The sequence below is a fragment of the Maylandia zebra genome, linkage group LG10, assembly GCF_041146795.1.
Source record: "Maylandia zebra isolate NMK-2024a linkage group LG10, Mzebra_GT3a, whole genome shotgun sequence".
In the NCBI taxonomy this organism is placed as follows: Eukaryota; Metazoa; Chordata; class Actinopteri; order Cichliformes; family Cichlidae; genus Maylandia; species Maylandia zebra.
In genome coordinates this window covers 18,611,573-18,632,135 of record NC_135176.1, presented here as the reverse complement: position 1 = coordinate 18,632,135, position 20,563 = coordinate 18,611,573, and the positions used below count along the sequence as shown (strand labels likewise).

Below are 20,563 nucleotides of genomic sequence, written 5' to 3'. Positions count from 1 at the left end.
AGTGAACAAGCTGCAGAAATAAGGAATTGTTTTTCAATGACATCTGTGGCTCATACCAAAGGTCTTCATGTTGTAACAACGAACACTAATAATGAGAAAGGTTTAGCCCAGAACAGCTGAATGAATAGCTTTTTTCAAATGCCACAAGTACAGTATTATAGACAAGCATGTGATGTAGAATATGTAGATGCACATGAAATATTCATGTGCAAATATTCCCTTCTTGCACTCTAACACCCCACCTTCCCTCCCCACTTCACACACATATCCGCACAGACAGGATGGCCTGCGGACAGATTGACTGTGATCAGGACTTTGACCTCCGTGATAACCGCAGCTCATTTCCATTTGCTGTCCTTGTTGCCTCACACACCTCGCGCAGATAGAGAGACAGACTGTGTATTCACCGGACTGAAACTCCCACATTCCCACAAAGAAGATATGCCAGCCTCACTGGCAATTCAGTTCACTACTTCTTCGCACGTCACATTCAGATAAAGTTCTCAAAGGATAATAAAAATTCTCCTAATCTCTTCGCTGTGTCCTTCTCTGTCCCACAATGCCTTGGGGCTGGCTAAGGCTCCAGATTGACATGTCTCCATCTTAAGTCTCAATCATCAGCAAGGCTTTAAGTTGGAAATGACTTTCTGATCTCATGGACTCCTTTTTAGATTTTCTGAGCAGAACAGAGGGTTACACTTACTCTACCAACTTAATCTAGCAAATAACAAAATACTTAAAAAAAAAAAGTCTTGATTTGATTTGACCTGGAAGAGTTTGGGAGTAAAGTGAACCTCAAAAGCTGGAGTCACTTCTGCTGTAAGTGGTTTGGCCAGTGTGGGACTATTTATGTTTGTTAAAAAAGTAGTATGACTCAAAGTCAACCTTTAATCACTCACGTAATTCCCTTCACACTTTGGCTTTAAAATGCTTTCTGTGTTAGTAAATGTCACTACATTCAATGTACGCTGTCTAATTTTTATGTCTTTAGAAAGTGATTATTAGAGAGTGACACATCAGAGCACTGAACAAAAACAACAAAAAACTCATACAGAGATAATGGAATAAGTTGGGCAAGAGTTGACACATGGATAAAAAGATTACTGTGTGCATTATAATCTCCCAAATCTCCACACATGGCAGGCAGCAGGCAGGAGATGTTACTGCTGGTGCTTGGGAGAGGAGGGAGCAGGCAGCTTGCTGCCAACATAAATCAGTGTCATGGCCTTGAGCCACACCTTACTGGAGGAATGCCACTGAAGCACTTCCCTTGCTTTCTAGTGTCTTAATGCATACTCAGTGAGCAAAAAGGACTCTCTAATATTGATAGAGACATTTAATGTGAAAGTAATTTCGAACTGAAATGCCTGATTTATCAGTGAACCGAGTGTGACTTTTAATCACTGCATTCACCCACCTGTCTCATGGCTACGCCAGTCACAGTATGAGAGTATTTTTCTTAAACTGTGAGGCAAAATATTATATATATATATATATATATATATATATATGTATATGTATATATATATATGTATATATATGTATATATATATATAGAGGGATGTGGAGGGTGAAGGTAACGGTGGTCCCCGTGGTAATCGGAGCACTAGGTGCGGTGACTCCCAAGCTAGGCGAGTGGCTCCAGCAGATCCCAGGAACAACATCGGAGATCTCTGTCCAGAAGAGCGCAGTCCTGGGAACAGCTAAGATACTGCGCAGGACCCTCAAGCTCCCAGGCCTCTGGTAGAGGACCCGAGCTTGAAGGATAAACCGCCCGCAGGGGCGTGCTGGGTGTTTATATATATATATATATATATATATTTTTTTTTTTCCAGTGCCCTTTTTGGTTCTTGAGATAAAACGCCACAGAAAAATGTCCGTCAGCCTTTAGCTCAGTTGACTGCTGACAAGCAAAAGAAAAAAAGTTTTTACGTCTCCTTCCTAAAACTTTTAGCTTTCAATTTGATTATTTACAAAGCACGCCAGCTGCCTCAGGTCACCTTATCCGGTGAGGTGAAAAACTTTATATTTCAGAAAGAAATCCAGGTGTTTAATATCTCTAAAAAATATAATATTTTCTGATCTCCCAGCAAATGCAATTTTTCGTTTTGTAAGCCTACCTGTTAAGACAACACAGATAAAGACAAAGACACTTTCTATTTTAATGTCCTTTTAATGCCTGTTTTTTTCTTGTCTGACATTTCTTGGAAGCACAAAAGGAAACCAAACACAAATGCGCGCACACGCACACACCCAGGGTATCTTTTAAGAACAAGGCGCACGCTGTGAACGCAGCTTAAACACGTGCACCCCCCACGCATTTTTTCCAAGACTCTGTTTGAAGAAAAAAACAAACAAACCAAAGATTAAATAAATGTGACTCATCTACGTCTTACTCAACTAACACTGAGCATCACCAATACAAAACCGAAGAAATAAGTCACGTTGATGAAGAAAAAAGAAAACACTACAATCATAGTATTTACATGATGCATAAGACGTGAAAATGTAAGCAGGACACGGTAAAAATTCTTTAAACTGAAAACACAAAGTTAAATTGCCATTAAAATAAAGCTGGAAGTCACTTCCATCAGATCTTTTTGCCTTTTTCCCCTCCGCTCTGTGAAGGAAGTCATCTGCTAAATATCAGTCTTTTGTTTGGCTGCCATTTAGATGAATCACTGGCCGCCCCCTTTCCTGTCTCAGCCTGATATGCTGTTATCTCGCAGGTAGGAAAAAGTCGGACACTGGTTGCAGAATGGCGAAAGATGCGTTTAATGACCAGACAGACATTTGAATGGGTGGGACTGAGTTCATCTAGCCAATTTGTAGATGTTTTGCAGGAGTCTCCGGCTGTATTCTCTGTGGTCGACCGGCTGGACTTCCATTACAGTTACCTTCACTCGACTCTCATCCTGTGGAGGAAACAGAGAGTTTGAGTTCAGTGCACAGCATCGGGTAAGGAAACAACAACTTTAACCTCTGTGATCAGCACGATTCAAGACTGCACATAATCATTAATCTACTGAACCAATTAAGACCCAAGCGGTGGAAAGTCTGCTTTAGGACTGAAACTTCCTGCTACTGACAGAGCTTTGCTGTCAGCTCAGACTTGTACCAACAACCTTCTTCTCAAAATCTATGCAAAAAGCCGCAAGGCCAGTAGATTTTATTGTATGGTCTAATTTCAGATCCTTTGGCAAGTGTGAGCCATGATGTCGTTAGTCATCTCGAGCTGAGCTGCATAATTTACATGGTATTTAATATGTTGATTTTAATTTGCATTGCCTGCTTCTTCTGTTTTGGAAAATCTCACAAATGTAAGAAAACGAGAGCGGCTTCCCCCCCCCCATAATGTAAGCGAATCTTGTCATCAAAGCACTCTCTTTGGGAACCAGACACCTCTGTTGATGAATTTAAGCATTTCACCTCAAACGATGAAAATTCAGCAAGTCAGACTGAGTCCTGACTGTCGCAAGACTAAAAAAATAAAAAATAAACAAGAACACAAACACTGGCTACTGCACGATCACAGACTTCAGCAATATTTAGCATAAACTCGTGTGATTACTCAAACCCAATGTACTGTGTGATTATAAATTGACCCTATGTGGCCCCAAGGCGGGAAGCAGAGCAGGAAAGGTGACACTTTCCATGTCATTTACAAAAGTAAGCAAAAAGAAGGATGTTCCACCTGTTCCCTTTATATTAATAACAATTATATCAATAAAAACATATTCTAATCTGCCATATTATACAGAGCTACAGTGTTTAGTGCCTCGTAGCTTGAGGCTTCCTGGATCCACAGGCCAGCTTCTGTGTGAAGTTTGCATGTTCTCGGTGTGCCTGCGTGGGTTTCCTCCTCCCACAGATCAAAGACATGCTGGTTAGGTTAACTGGAGATTCTAAATTACCCATCGGTGTGAATGCGTGCTTGTACTTTCACAAACACAACAACAATTGAGATCGATAATTGTGTACGCAGATGTAAGCTGTCTCAACTGTTTGCAGTAAGAGTCACCATCAGTAAGTCAGATTCTGTACCATCAAACAATGGCATGATTTCCAGTGAAAGCATAAAGTCAAAAGCTCTTTTCTGTCATAATCAGTGATAATTATTAAAGGGTTCAATCCAGAGAGAATTAGCAATTCTCTTAGGATAACCAGCATCAAGGATTGAACATTTGTTCACACGTTGATTCCACACTTCTACTCGTATTTTCAATTTGCATCTACCTCAGGCAAATTAAACAATACGTGGGGGGAGGGGGGTTTGAATCGGAGGTTCCACTTGACAAAAGGTGACAACTTATTTAAAAATAATGGTTTTCCAAATGGTAGGGTACTGAGAGAAAGAAAGCTTGGTAATTTAATATGCACAGACTAATACTGCAATCGCATCTGGAGAAAACAATTACTTCGTAGCCAAACATTCACCCTTGTTCTCTAACTCAATTTCAGGCGGTGCACTGAACGAATAAATACCAGCACTTCTGGATGTGTAGACAAAAAGAAAAAAAAACAGAACACACACACATGCAAAAGTACAGCGCACAACTAGCCAATAAACATTTACACTTACTGATGCCACATCTTCAAAGAGAATAATTAAGATGCTGTACTGTACTGAGCAAAAAAAACAACCCAAAACTACCTGCAGAGAAATATTATTCATTAACAATCCAGCACTTAGGTCAAGACTGAAATATCTTAACACATCCACACAATAGGTTTTATGGAACTGAAATGAATAGGATAAATCCTACTACCATTTTTCCCATATATCCAGTAAAATGTATATGCAAGGCAACCTTGATAAAGGATTCTTAAAACTTGTCTGAAAGTGAATTAAGCCTCTGACAAGGTCACCAACCACCTTCTGTTAAATTCTACTGTAGGACTTTTGGGTCAAAAGGACTATTTTGGCCTATTTGCGAGAAAACACTGGAAAACTATTGCCCAGGAACACAAGTTTCTAGAAAGTCTGGCTCCTTGGAAACAATCTCTCTCTCTCTCTTTCAGAATTTTCAGAAATCTTTTTCCACACTCAAGGACAGCAAAAAGGTCTGAGTGTAATGTGGTGTGAATGCTGTGTTACGAGTGTACTCTGAATGGCCTGTCTGTTAAAACAGGGAAAGAAAAACAGATCCCCTATGACACTAATAGATTAAATGAGACACAATCAATGTATTCACTTCAGACTGATGCACTTGGACTCTGACACAAGCACAGATATATGTGCACTAATACAGCAACACATATTTAAGATGAATAATCAGCCAGCCTGGAACAGATTCAAAGACTAAGACTTGAACTTAATTATCACATCTGAGTACTGGTTCGAAATCAGAAATCAGATACACATTTCTTTGGATTGTCTTTTAAACAAATGCAAATTAAAAGATTATGTGTAAACAGCGCTCTTTAGTGCTCCGTAAATCCAATTCACCATGTTGTGAATTGTGTGTGTGTAGGAGAGGAAGATGAGCCTTTACTGCACTCAGTTCTGGAGCACTAGTTTCTGATTCACTGCACATGCTCCTGCCTTTGTAAGGCACCACCTTAATGAAACTCGGCAGACAGTTAAGACAGAACTTTATTTAAATGCAGCATTTACATTTTTATTTACGTCTGTTGCCAGCTGCGTTGGACTTTTTCATCGTGTGAAGGATTTGTAAATTTGTTTACCTGGTTGTGAATATAGACCAGATGTTGTGATGATAAATGCACATTTATCATCACAACATCTGTATAAGAGTCTCCCACTTTTATACCTGTCGTAAAGTATAAAAGCAGGCCAATTTTATCAGTTACTGCTTTGCTTCTTGTACTTTCTGCTTTCAGAGCTCACTTGAGCAAAGTAATCTATTCTTAATATAATATTTATTAAATGCCAAATGTGAAAAACTCCAAAGCTTTCAGAGACTACACCCCCCAACAGAGGGGTAGTCAAGTTGCCTTAAGCAATTTCTGCAATTTTCAAAAAAACAAAACAAAATGTCAATCACGTCTTCCTCATGTAGAGATTAGCCAGGTGAGAAGGGGGACAGAGGGAGTCTGACCTTCATTCTTAAACTCTCAATTATCATTCTTCACACAGCTGTCACCTTTAAAGCAGGGCTAAAAGAGACTGATGCTCTTCAGCACCGTCATCACCATATTTAAACAATTATTGTGGCTTCTCTGTAATTCTCATTAATCACAAAAAAGCGTACATATACACGAGTTAGCAATTGGAATGCTTATGTGTGAATAATATTTGTTTACTTACAAAACCATATACATTACGGTCCTGGGATTAAAGAGCCATTTTGCTGGATTTGAAAATCAGAGCACTTTGGCCACATTGTGACGGCTGCCACAGCCCTAAAACTAACCTTACCCATCGTCACGCAACAAAAGAAGCCTTAAACAAACTGAAAGGAGGTCATCTGGTCTGATGAGTCCTGTTTTCCTTTAAATCCCTCGTGTGCTATTTACTTTGGGAAATAACGTCAGTGCTGGTGTTTGCTTTTGGTGAGTGTGCTGCTCTGGCGAATGCTCTGAGCATCCCACATGGGTCCATAACACTGCTATAGACCAGGTACAACTCAGTGATTTCCCCCATCAGGAAAAACGGGCTATGCCACACTGCCCGTTGTTCAAGAACTGATTGAAGAACACGATGGACTCAAGGTTCTTTGAAACGTTACCTTCAATTTCCTCAAATCTCTAGAAAAAGTAGACACAACTACACAAATTATAGGCCTTCATAGGTTGATAATGTTAGGGTGACCTATATGCTTAAGGAATCTGATATTAAAACATATGAAACATTTTTTTCTTCCACACGAAATAAACAGATTTAGCTAAGATCTCTTATGTGTAGCTATTTATTTACATGCTTACATTCTTCAGGACTGCCCCCTGGTGGTCAAACTAAGTACTGCCAAGACTCATGCGATGGTTTTAAGGGTCTCCTTTTTACTTCTAGATCCCATTTCTTGGCCAATATATATGCTTTTACTGGCCGGGCCCTTTTTTAAAATATTATTTTCCTAAAATAGGCGATTATATAATATGAATTACCTTTGTGAGAGAAAGAAAAGAATTTATCATAACCTTGTCTAAACAGGATAATGGTCTAAATAGGAAGAGTGACTGATAGATAGATAGTACACTGGTAGAGTTGATGACTGAACAAAAACAACATGTGCTTGTTAAGTCGAAAACCTGGTAGTTTGTCATCTCGCTTCTGTTCCTAAAAATAAGACAAACCTTAAAATATGATCCTAAGCCAGGTCGTTCTCTCTCTGCGTGTCTCTGTTATGACAAGTGACAAAGCACACACTTTACAACTTCATTAATCTTATTAGGTTCTGACATTTCATTGCGTTGTTCTATTTTTGTGAAAACAATGCGGTAGGACTTTTTGCCTTGTGTCACACAAGTGTGTAAGAATGAAGGCTTCGGTAGAAAGACAAAGTGAACAGCTCGTGTTTTGAATCGCAGGCTGTGCCAAATGCAGACGGAAAAAATGTCTGAATACAGTGATAAGCCTTATGTAGAACACGTTTCTATTCTGAGCTCATTATATCTACTTTGTTGAAAACTGAAACGATCAAAAAAGTGCTCCTATTTGTCTTGAACTCTTCCTGACACATCCTGCAATAGAAAAATAAGTATTTACCTAAAAAGTAAAAAAAAAAAAGCTACTTGATTTGGATGCATTTGTGGTCTTGAAAAAACATGTTGTGAAAATGCTCTATGTCTCTCCACAGTATCACCTTTGATGCATAATTAACAGGTGATCAATGATTTTCTTTTTATTAAGTGCCAGCTGCAATTCATTTATTTTTAATATTGTTGAATTAACTGAATAACCAGAGCACTGAATTACATGAATAAATCTGTATCAGTCTCTGCCTCAAACACAGACATGCATGGCAAAATAGTGCCTGTAATGACAAGCGCTTACTGTGCCTGCATTTGCGTTCAGGGTGGAAAAAAAACCTGATTGCTCAGTTAGCTGTTCTCAGAGCTGCTTAGTTGTTCAGTAGATCATTTAAACTGTGTCTAAAACACTGTTGACATATTCAATTTTTCATTTCCATTTGCTGCCAGCCAGGGCCCTCTGAACTGCGATGACTCCCCTTTTCTCTGTCTCACAATTTGAGCCCAGATTACCTTGAAATTTCCTTTGGACATTGATGGTTCTCAGTGGATAATTTACACAGAATGTTCATACTCCCAAGGTGAAGTAGTGTTTGTTTTGAAAAACTATGACTCCTTCTGTAATGCAGCCCTGAGGACGGCATTTTAAGCCCCACCGGTGGTAAGGCTGCAAGAAAAGCAAAATCATCAAAATGCTATTTGTTCTGACCAAAGCGTCTGCATTGTTCAATATAATGGAAACTGCAGCCTCCTCTATTTGCTCCTCTAACTTCAGGCTGGCAAGTAGACGTGATATGCTGAAACAGAGCGTAAACAGTTTCCTCCGCTTTCTACATAAAGATCACACTTTACTGAAATAAACATTATTGTTGGTGAAGTTAGACTTTCCTCACTTTATGGTTTATGAACTCTGCATAGTTTTCCTTGTAGATTTTCTTGAGGTCAGGACACAGACCATTCAGAGCTCATCCTACATCTCAATCATTCCACTCAGACTCTCGGTATGTGCCCCAGCAGCAAATTAGACTCTGAATAATTACGCTAATTAGGCTTAGAAAGACAATAGCTAAATGCTAATTAGCGACTAATTAAGAGAAATGAATTCACAGCTGTATTTGTTTTCTGTTATCCAAAGTGCACTGGCTATAAAACAACTCCCCTGTCACTCTTATACTAATTGAAATGAGTTCGGATTCATGTTATGTGACTGACAGCATGTCGTGATTATACTGCTGTGGTGGGGCGTGGTCTGCGGTGCCGTGCAGGGAGGGCGGACACACCTGCACGGCATCCTTAATCATGCCCGCCTAGTTAAAAACACGGGGACTCAGGGGTTGGCGGGTGTTGTGGTGTGACAAATATTGAATAAAATGGCTCAAACCTATGATCCCTGGACCCGCCATGTCTCATTCACACCACAACTGCATATGTAGCCTTACATGCTTGGGTCTGCAGTGCAACCGACTGGAAGACAATATCTGATGATGAGTGCTTTAACAAACTCATGAATGGCATGCAGATCATTCATTAATGCACTGCAATAGGTTATTATTGACAAAAATAATGCATGTTCCCTTAATCTAAGCAGAAATATTTTTTCTGTTATATGTCTTTACATTAATGAGAATTTGAAAATTTGTTCATTTCTACGTGACTTCATAAAGAAAAGTGCCAATTATGCTTGGGTAAATGAAGCCTTTGTTAACACAGCTGGTTAAATTGTGGTTTATGTCAGCACTAACACTTCATATTGCCTCTTTTAATTTCATCCTTAAGGATCCTGCTGATCAGTAAATACCGTCCATTGCTAAAACTACAAGCTTTTCCTTATATAATTTTTTAATAATTAGGCTTTATACAAGTATCAAAGCACCAAAGACACTTCGACATGCGGACTGGAGGGGTTTGGATTCAAACCAAAGGCTTCCTGATTAGTATCCATTATTATTATTATTATTATTATTATTATTATTATTATTATTATTATTATTATTATTATTATCATGTGTGGCTGTGGAGTTGATAAGCAGAAAATGTTGTAATTTCCCAAAACAATTACATAATTGTAATTGGTCGCTGTCATATAAAAGAAACAGCTCACACAAACACATCTGTGTATTGTAGCTGCTTTTTATTGTGAAACTGACCCAGGGGATAAACCATTTACTAACTTCTACAACAATGTGACTTGTGTGCAAACCTTTTGTGCATTTTGAAAGCCTATTATTGCTGTATTGGGGAAATAAGATGCTTGCTGGTGTATTTGTTGAATATAGCGATAATACGGCTGTTTGTGACACTAGCCAATCAGCGTTGAATATTCCTCCAGGATCACTGAAAGAATGCTTGTAGGACAATGATGAGCACTAGTGTGTACCAGTATATTCTGCTTTGCTGCTAAATTGTATTGCACTGTACCACTTTATATTGCACAGCAGTTTTTAGCCACTTACGTTGTAGGTCTCTAGCTTGACTCTGTTTTTAAAGATGTGAGTTGTGAAGTTGGCTTTCTGGAAGACTTCATCGAAGGCAGCTTCATCCTTAGAAACAAAAAACAAGGGAAATACAACATCAGGAAGCACAGGAAGTAGTCTTTTACAGTTAAACCTTCTGGCAAAATTGCAAAGGCAATTTTCTTGTCCGCCTATGTGTCTTACTGTGTCTCTGAGATGTCCGAGAGTTTCTGCGCTGTGACCCAACAGGGCCTCAGCTGTCTCCTGGAAGCACGTCACCCACTGGTTATCCCCGAAGTCAGCTAAGTTGGCCTGAGAGAGGAACAGGCCGAGATGATGAGTGGGCGAGAGATTATTTATATGTGTATGTGTGGTCATGCATATTCATGTAGGTTACAATAATTCTCATCACAGTATGTATAACAACCACTATTGATGTGCACTGTGCACACTTACAGAAAGTAAGAGCCTGTATTTAAAGTTGGGGAACTCTTTGTTACACTTTTCGCAGCGGTACAGCCCGTTCTGCTGGTCGATGACCTTCTTGTTGCAGTCTGCAGATGGACAAGCTTGGTACAGACAATTCTCCTTACGAATGTACAGCACTGTCGCCACGCAGCTGAAATACTGTGCCTGTATAAAATGGAACACAAAAACATATTTATCTTATTACAGGGGTTGAGCTCGATTGCTATAAACACCAAATCATATTGCTGCAATCGGATTGTCTCGGAAGCTGCAGTTAATCTGTAGGTGCTGTGCTAACCAGCAGCAGTTTAATTGCATTTTGTCTATTATATTTTTCAGTCTATTACTCTTCCATATTAAATGTGAATGTGGCAAATCAACCAAATCACCCGAGACTTGTTTTAAGAACTTTGCATTTAATGTGCAATTTTTGCAACAGTCAAACTATTCCTGCTGGAACCGGGAGACAATCTAGCATTGTTTCACCAGCTAATTAACACCAGTCCTCAAAAGCATAATTTAAGTCGGTGTCAGTAAAAATATGGCAAATTGACAGCATACAGCTGGAGGAGAAAGGAACTCATGGCAGAATAATAGTCAGTGCCAGTGTTATGGATCATTTAGTTTTCCTGTTTAACTGGCAGCTTTCTCCTTTGAATGTTTGCAGAGCTGGCAGATGTTAAAACAAGAAATTAACTGTAGCCGTCCTTGTAGCTGGCTCATATTTGCCTCCTTTCATTCAAGCTTTCAGAGCAAAGCCATCTGATTGCTTTTTTTTTTTTTTGGAGTTCTAGAGTTGAATAAAACTGTTACACCATCTTGTAGACTCTTGAGCCAAGATTAAAGTTAAAGGTATGCGTATGGACACTGAAAAAAAACAGATCTGTACAAAAGTTTGAAACAAAAGTCTAAACAAATAATTGTAAATATAAATGCACTGTTCTTTCATAAAGTTATAAAAATAGTCCTGACTCAACAGGACTTATAAGACAGGTCAACAATAATCATTACAAACTGACAGCTGATGACATTTCCAGTGCTTTGTCATTCTATAATTCCTTACATTTTGTGGTAGCAATTAACAACTGCAGGCTGCTTTAAGGCAGCTGACAAAAGATCTAAAACTGAAGCTAACCACAAAAGACAAACAAACCTCCCATACAAGAGCTTGAGGAAGGTTTAGCAGACAGAGAAGAGGTGGTGCACCTTTCCCTTGTGCAGTGTTGATGCGTAAACAAGACTTACACAAAACAAGTTATCAGTAGGAAACATGGACTGCTACCTCATTCGGGAACTGAACATGTAATCTTTCAATAAAAAAGGAGCAGCATTTAAAAAAACAACAAACAAACAAAAAACAGCAGAACACAGGAGTGGAATAATTCAACAAATACCAAAATCTGTATGCAAATATCACGCAGTCAATCAAGAGTGAAGCTAAAAATAAGTTAGCTTCTATAAAGCAGCACTGATGCACAATCCCTTTTACTGTTTGTGATTTTTAAATTGATAAAGAAAAAAGGAGTGCACTAATATTAATATTGAGCAGCACATTAAAAGAAACATTCATCAGCGCTCCAGGTGAATAACCCTCAGTGGATGTGTTGTTTTCATCTAAACATTGTAAGCATTCTTTTGGTATTTTCTTGTGTTTTAAGCTGCCTTACTTTTAAAATCGTGACTTAAAAGTGATGAAATTAAACGATAAAATCCAAAAGAAATGTGAGATCGAGAGGAATAAAAGTGGACCTTTCAGAGCGGACAGTTTTAAAGAGGGTGAAAGAGAAATATTAAATAAAATAAAAATAAACTCAGATCAAATTTGGCATCAACTGTAAAACTGTTGCCAACAAGTTGGCCCAGCTGGTAGATGCATGCTGTTTACACATCTCTATTTGACTTCCAAACAATCTTGGAACTGTTTAAAAAGAGAGCAGAGGGAGTTTGAGAATTCTTTGCATAATAAATGCAAGATGACACGGATCTCTTTCTCTCTTCCTCTCTAGTTTTGAAATAGTGCTAATGTGCTAATGTATGCGCGCGCACAAGCACGCTGACATATACACACGGATGCGGTGCAAGGTTATATGCAAAGACCCAAACTTGTGCATTTGCAATACACATACAATGAGCTGAACTTCTTTCTGTTAGGAATTTAAATTAAAGTGTACACAGTCAAACAGCATCAAATTAAAATGCAGCGATATTGCTGTAATTTAAACAGATATTAGCTCCTTAGGCGGCAGAACTCACACTGGTAAAATCAACAGCTAAAAAGGAAAGAAATGCTAATTCTATGGGGGGAAAAGGCTATTCTCTCATCCTGTGGAGACGCTCGGCATTTGATTTCCATAAATATAAATATAAAGAATGCACACAGCACAGGAACAGCATCTCGTTGGGAAAAGGCACGCACGTGGACGTGCCTGCATGCAAACATACACGCGGTTAAGCACGGGGTGATGAATGTGATATACCTGCACATGCTTGGAAAAACCACAGAAATTTTTTTTTCTTCAATTCACCAGAGGGTATTTCTTCTATCAGGAGAACAGGTCTTAAACAAGATGTTGGAATTGAAGCCAGAATTTAAAATGAAATGCTTTAAAATGCATTCTAAACAACAACTACAAGCTAGAGCTGGGCCAGACTCATTACTAATGTTGGCCTAAATGAGTCTATCAAAGACTCTTTCTAGGATGCCGGCCAAATTCGTGTGCACACACACACACACACACACACACACACACACACACACACACACACACACACACACACACGCTGACAGAGCAATGCTGTTCCTTCGTTATACAGCCCACACTCGCTGTAAACTGTTTAGTAAGAGCATGGAATGTGAAAAGGCCATTGTGTTCACAGCGTCACTCATGAGAGGGTTGATGATGTCCTCTGTCCTCATGACCTCTACAGATACTGCCAGTCAGACTTGGAGCTCTTTGACACTTTTTCCCCCTCTAGCTAACACTGACTCACATCCTCATAATCTGTCCACCCATCCATCTACCCAGTACACATGCCACACGGCAAGAACCCCTCTTGAACACTTAGTAAGGCTTTTTTTTTTTTTTTAATTAGGAGAATTCCTCCCGTTAGCAACAGCGCTCTCCCCCTCAACACTCCACTCCCATTTTCCGCCTGCCTCATCACGTTTTGCAGACTTGGGCAGATTGGAGCGCTGGAAGGCTGGAGAGGTGGGAAGGCGATGAGTGGGGAAGGTGGTAGAAGGGTGGACGTAACAAGAGAAAAGAAAACAGGATGCTTTTTGAAAGCACGGGGTTGTTGAGGACTCCTAATGTTGGCAGATGCTACAGACAATGAGCGGATAGAGGTCATCGCGATCTGAACCATAGTGATTCCCACAAAACTAGACCACTCTAAATAAATCCCACTGCATTTGTCATCATCTTTCCAGTTCTCCCTTTGTGTTTTATTCTCTCCCTCAGTATTCCAGTGTATACACAAAAGCCTTGGGGCAAAGTCTTAACCTTAAGCACACTGAGGAGCGCCTGGAAGAGTAGCATGACTAACGCTGCACATAAAAACACACACACTACAATGCAAAAATACGTGTGCACACTTACCTAAAGATTCAGAAACATTAACACACACACACACACACACATAGCTCTGAAAATAGTTTTCATTCTTATCACACCAAATCCCTGTGTCACCTTCTGGCACCTAAATGCAATTAAAATTTGTATGTGGAAGGGCAACCAAGTGAAAATCTACTTCACATAATTGACGTGGCTGCACATGCCAACTTTAATGCTTGTCCCCAAACCCCAACACACACATTGCTACATTAATTAGAAATAGCTTGTATGCTTGCATCTGTGTGCGCGCGCACACACACACGCAAACAGTCACACACTTACATGGAGGAAAACAGGTAGAATGTCAAATTAGATTCCTTCAAACTATAAGCTAATGATTTGAATTCCATTATTATAACCAAAGCCGCAGCCTCAGAGTGCGCGAGAGACAAGCTTCTTAAAGCCTTTCAATTACAGAATCAGTAGGTGGTACGCAGGGCAGACAGCTAAGAAGACAGAAAAGAGGACAGGACAGAGGATAAGAAGAGGGGAAAAAATAAGAAAAACAGGAAAAAGAGGGATTTCTCACCTTTCAACCCTCATCCTGACTTTACCTTTTCTTAATAACCCTTGTCACTTCTATCCAGTCCACTCTTCACTACTTTCTTTACACCTTCTTCTGTGGCCTTGGTCCCCGCCCTCCCCCAAGAAAAAAAACATCCCTCAGTGCAGCTTTGTAAGTGACATGTAGCTTGAGTGGCTCTGCCTGCCTTTTTCCACTCATCAGCTCTCAGTCTCCCACATTTTCTATCTGTGCCACTTCCCTTCTGGTAATGTTATGCCCTATAGGCTTCCCAAACCTCAAAAAACATAATTAGAAATTTTTATTAGAAGCGACATTGATCTTGAAGCTACCCGTAAGTGGCTTCCAATTAAATGCGAGGAATGAGGCAGACTAGTCTGAACTAAATCTCATTAATTAGAAATTTTAGGAGTGGCGCATCACATTTAGATGCACTCTGCTTTTGGTCAAAAGGTTGATAATTCTGTGCAATGACACCTCTTAAAATGGCACACATTCAATTTGAAGGTTCTTGCGTGCTCATCCAATGGCGTTTGGCTTTACTGCTAATACGTAAGCATCGCTATCTCCCTCCCACAGCTAAAACAAGAAAAGCATGACTCTAATCCATGAAGTCATAGCAAGGCACAGCCTACAGCTGCTCTGTTTACAATGAATGGAAGACTGACTGTGGATTTGTGTTTGTCTAAATGCTTACATTTAAATGAGGCTGAGCAGCAGTCAGGTCTAAAAATCGCTGGAACCATGTCTGTTTACAGAAAAGCTTCTTTGATAGTTTTTAATAAGAGGCCTTCAATCACATTATGATCCTGTGATGTTTAGCAGTAAGGATTGCTTTCATCGTGCATTTTGTGGGTTCAGTTCAGTGATAATGGCTTTACTTGCATGACCATATTCAGACTCGGCTGTGCTGTGTATGAATTCTGACATGAATTTAAAAGAAATTCTGGTTATTTTCTTACAGGAGAGGGAAAAAAATACAGCATTTTTGTTTTCAGAATTAAATGTAACTTTTCCTTTCTAACTCCCTGTCAGTTATTTGCACTTTGTGAGTTCCTGATTTTTCAGCAATTTCCCTTTCATATAGTGTATTACATTGCATATTAATTACATACAAAGTGAAATATTTCAAGCCTTTTTTTAATTTAATTTTGAAGATGATGGCTTGCAGCTCTTAATGCTCAGAAATCCAGTATCTCAGATTATTATTCCACGATTAGATAAAAAATGTTGGGGCTCCTTTTACTGCATTGGAGTGGCGCTTGTGGCAAAGCTGAGGTGTTACTAAAGTCCAGATCGCTTGCTGCCTTCAGCTCATCTGGATTTTGGGATTTTCCTCATCTTCCTCTTGAAAATACCCCATAGATTCTCTGTGTGGTTCAGGTCAGGCGAGTTGGCTGGTCAGTGAAGCACAGTAATAACATGGTCAGCAAAGCTTTTGGCAAAGTATGACGTACTTCAAAATCTCCTGTTTTACGCCCGCATTGACTTTGGACTTTGATTAAATACACCTGACCAACCTCCACCAAAACCAGCAGATGACATGGCACCCAAATCATCACAGACTGTGGAAACTTCACACTGGACTTCAAACACCTTGGACTCTGTGCCTCCTTACTCTTCAAGTAGACTCTTTGACCTTAATTTACAAATGAAATGCAAAATGTACTTTCATCTAAAAAGAGGACTTTGGACCACTCCAGTTCCTTTTCCTTCTGACGCCATCTCTGGTTTAGTAGTGGCTTTACATCACTGATATTAGCAATGCAACAGTTGTACCTCCTTTCCTAAAGACATCTGCGTGGTGAGTAGGGCTGCCACAAACGATTATTTTGATAGTCGACTAGTCACCGATTATTTTTGTGATTAGTCGACTAATCAGATCATCATCCATTGGACGTAAAACGTACAGCTTATTGCACCAGCATGCATCTGCTCTTATATAACTATCATTAGCTTACAGCTTTAAGTGTTTAAGGTATGTACTAACTAAAAATAAAGACAAGATGATAGTTTATTAAAGTTTAATTAAATTTGCAGATTGTTTCGGTGAAGTTTAATAAACTCCTTGCTTGTCATCCCATTCCAATGAACTTTTCACTAATACGGTTTGGTACACCACTCTGCAAACAGCCAGCTTTTTCAGCAGTAACCTTATGTAGCTTACTCTCTTTGTGGAGGGTCAAGCATTGTCATCTGGAAAACTGCTAAGTCAGCAGTCTTCCAAGTGACTGCAGTTGAATGTAATGCACTACACCAAAGGATACACTTTCTGTAATGCTGCATTTTGGATTTTCATGACCTAAAAACTGTAATCGCCTAAATAAACATATCACTATATTTATTTCCATTCATGTGTAATGAATACAGAATATATGAAACAAAACACAATCATTTTTGCAATATTCTAATTTCTCCAGACGCAGCTGTATACTAGGGGTGCAATGATACACAAAATTCATGGTTCGGTTCGATACTTTGGTGTCACGGTTCGGTATTTTTTCGATACAAAAAAATGTTCATGCTTTTTTAATTTGTCATTTATTAAAATTATAAATATATATTTTAACTCAAAAGTACAGTTTTTAAATTTAATGTTGCTGAAACAACAAAATAATAATAATAAAAAAAATCTATCTGATCGAGAAATCACTCAACTTTGGAAAAGAGTTTATTACAGAGAAATGGTTCTTTCCAAAATAAAAGCTATAGTATACGCTTCTTCTGGTCTATATTCTCAGCAGCATATTAAACCTATCAGGTCCCCATAAGGAGAATCATGTGCTAACGGCTGTCTAAATGACTCGGGTAAAGTTTGTAGCATGCCTGCTTGTTGTTTTTGTCTGCTTCCACTTGTCTTTGCACTAGGATGATGTCGGCGTAAATGTGCAGTCATATTCGTTGTGTTCCCACTAGTGCTGTCAGCGTTAATCTCGTTAAAATGACATTAACGCCATAACGCGGCAAATCTCCGTTAACGAGTTACCAGGGATCGCCCCGTGCGTGGGGCTGGACGGTGTCAACACGTTAACAAGCTAACTGTGCTAACGCACTAGTTCTCACAAATTGAGCATTGCGTGGCACATCCGACATACTGTTTTACTTTTGTCCATGACGCGCTTACCTTCAGGGTCATACTTCACATGAAAACCAAGATAGTACCAAACGCCAGCTCTGGTGGGGGAGGTTCAATTTCGGGTAGCGTTGAGGCAGTTGCCATGTTGCAACGAGCTTAGTTTCTGTCTTGCTAGCTTGCGCTGCGCTCAGTGAATCCGCACTCGACAGTGCAGCCTAGGCGAAGTAGTCGAACGCAGATCCAGTGAGTGCTCAACACAGACAGCATCGTCAGAAGAAAAGTTGATAAAATAAATAAAAAATTTTGTGTTGTTCGATACATATGCGTACTGAACCAAAAGCACTGTATCGAACGGTTCAATATCGATATGAGTATTGTTGCACCCCTACTGTATACGTAATTCAAGAAAGCCCAATCCACACTGTGAAGGTAACAAGAGCAAGCAAGTTAAAGTTAAGAAATAAAAAATTTAAAAACAGCATTACACTCCTGACGTCAAAGTCCGTCAACATGATGGATTTGTCCCTGTGTGACTGGAAACTTTCAAAGCATTAAAGCTTTAACTCTTTGATTTTTTGGGGCTGGTGCCAAAACTCAATGTTTACAGTGCTTGTCTTACAACGCTGGAATGATTTTCTGTTATCAACCTTGGCTGTACTGTAGCTATGCTGATGTTACATCATCTGCACAGGGTCTCTTTCATTCCTCTTCAAACAGTAGCCAGCTGCCTGAGTGAGAGAAGGATTTTCTGACTCACATATCAATCTGCTTTCTACCAAGATTTTCATAAAGAACTGACTCAGAAATCAAACTAAAACTGCAACACAAACAACAAGATTTACCCTTTTGCTGTTTAACACCTTATGGTTTAATTTTGATCAGATTCACTGCAGATCTCACACTGTGCATTCAATGTAGCAAGCACTATAGCTGCTTGTGGTTCATAAAACAGTTAATAAAACATAAAACAATCAAAGACTGTAAAACAAAGTCACCTAATCCTAACTGCAAAGAACATTTTAATGGCGTCCATGGAGCTTACTTTAGTCTCGTCCACCCCATTCCTGAAATTTATTCTGATATTGGCTGCTATTTGGGTAAACCATCAGTGATTTTTATTTTATTTCCCTTTTAAATCTAAATGCATGTAATGATAATATCTTTGGAAATAAGGTAATGCAATGTGTGTGTAAGTATGTTTGCATGTGTTGAGGTCACCTTCTCTCCATGGCCCATGTCTTCATTCTTAATGTCGCTCAGTGTTTTCCAGTTCATGTTTAATCCTGTGCCTGCTGACCTGGTCTCTGTCAGCGACTGGCTGTTGACTGCAAAGCCTTCCCGGTCATACCTATAGAGATGACACGTACATGAATAAATATGCGTCGATTAGGCATAGCATTATAAGCACTGACAGGTGAAGTGAATAATACTGATTCTCTCTTCATCATGGCGTCTGTTAGTGGGCTGGATATATTAGGGAGTGATTGAATATTTTGTCCTCAAAGTTGATGCGTTAGAAGCAGGATAAATGGACATGTTTAAGGATTTCAGTGAGTTTGACGAGGGCCAAATTATGATGGCTCGATGACTGGGTCAGCGGGGTGTTCACAGTCACAATCTATTAATAGCAGCCCAAGGAAGGAACACTGGTGAACCAGTGACAGGGTCATTAACGGCCAAGGTTCACTAATGCATGTGGAGAGCGAACAAATGAGCTACTGTAGCTCAAATTGCCGAAAACATTTATGCGAATTTCTGATTAAAAAGTGTCCGAATACACAGTGCATCACAGTTTCTTGTGTACGGGGCTGTATAGCTGCAAAACAGTTAGGGTGATTATGGCCCCTCTTCACCACTGAAAGTGAGGATCAGAACTGGAGCAGAGAGCAATGGAAGAAGATGGCCTGGTCTGATGAGTCACATTTTCTTTCACAACATGTGGATGGCCAACTTTGTGTGCATTGATTACCCACAAAACACCTGGCACCAGGATGCACTATGAGAATAAGGCGAGTCGGCAGTGGCAGGGTGATGCTTTGGGCAATGTTCTGCTGGGAAACCTTGGATCCATCCATGTGGATGTTACTTTTACATGTAGTAGCTACCTAGACACTGTTGCAGACCATGTACACCCTTTCAGTGAAATAGCATTCCTTGAAGTCTCTTTCCGCAGGACATTGCACCCTGCCACAAAGCGAAAATGGTTCAGGAATGGTGCATGAGGTATTTACTTGGTCTCAAAATTTCAAAGCCCTCAATCCAATCAAGCATTTGTGGGATGTGCTGGACAAACAAGCCTGATCCATGGAGGCTAATATCTTGGTCCAGATACCACAGCATACCTTCACGGATCCAGTGGAATCCATGACAAGTCAGGGCTACATGGCAGCAAAAAGGGTCCCAACACAATATTAAACAGGTGGTCATAATGTTATGCCTGATGGGTGTATGTCCAGGCATGCCTATGAACCAAAACACATTGGTATATTCTTTTTAAATTGTCATGCACATTATACAGAGAGCAGGGAAAAGAAATACGGATTTGATAAGTCAAAAGAAAGCACACCGTATGCTTGAGGACACAAGTAAAGATCCCTGGATACTGAAAATATTAAACTACACTAGATGTTCCATAAACACTGGACCTGAATATGTTCAGCAGTGTATCTATTTGTGAAAAAGAAAGTGTCAAAGCAAATGTGTGTATATTTTTTTACATGTTTGTTCTATGGCATTTTCTTGAGGAGTAACTAAACTCAATCACTAACTGCACTGT

General features: G+C 39.6%; 1 protein-coding gene across 4 annotated transcripts in view; it reads right to left on the bottom strand.

The window, feature by feature from the left end:
* Window positions 1-2,153: 2,153 nt before the first annotated feature.
* The window catches only part of LOC101481258 (replication protein A 70 kDa DNA-binding subunit), a 49,020-nt gene continuing 30,610 nt past the window's right edge, over window positions 2,154-20,563 (bottom strand). For all 4 annotated transcript variants that reach the window (XM_076889256.1, XM_004550154.4, XM_076889257.1 and 1 more), the window contains 5 exons: window positions 19,006-19,135; window positions 10,563-10,739; window positions 10,311-10,418; window positions 10,107-10,193; window positions 2,154-2,915 (listed from right to left, as the gene is read on the bottom strand). In XM_076889256.1, coding sequence (XP_076745371.1) covers window positions 2,814-2,915; window positions 10,107-10,193; window positions 10,311-10,418; window positions 10,563-10,739; window positions 19,006-19,135 — 604 coding nt within the window. In that variant the 3' untranslated portion in view covers window positions 2,154-2,813. The remainder of the gene's footprint in view (window positions 2,916-10,106; window positions 10,194-10,310; window positions 10,419-10,562; window positions 10,740-19,005; window positions 19,136-20,563) is intronic.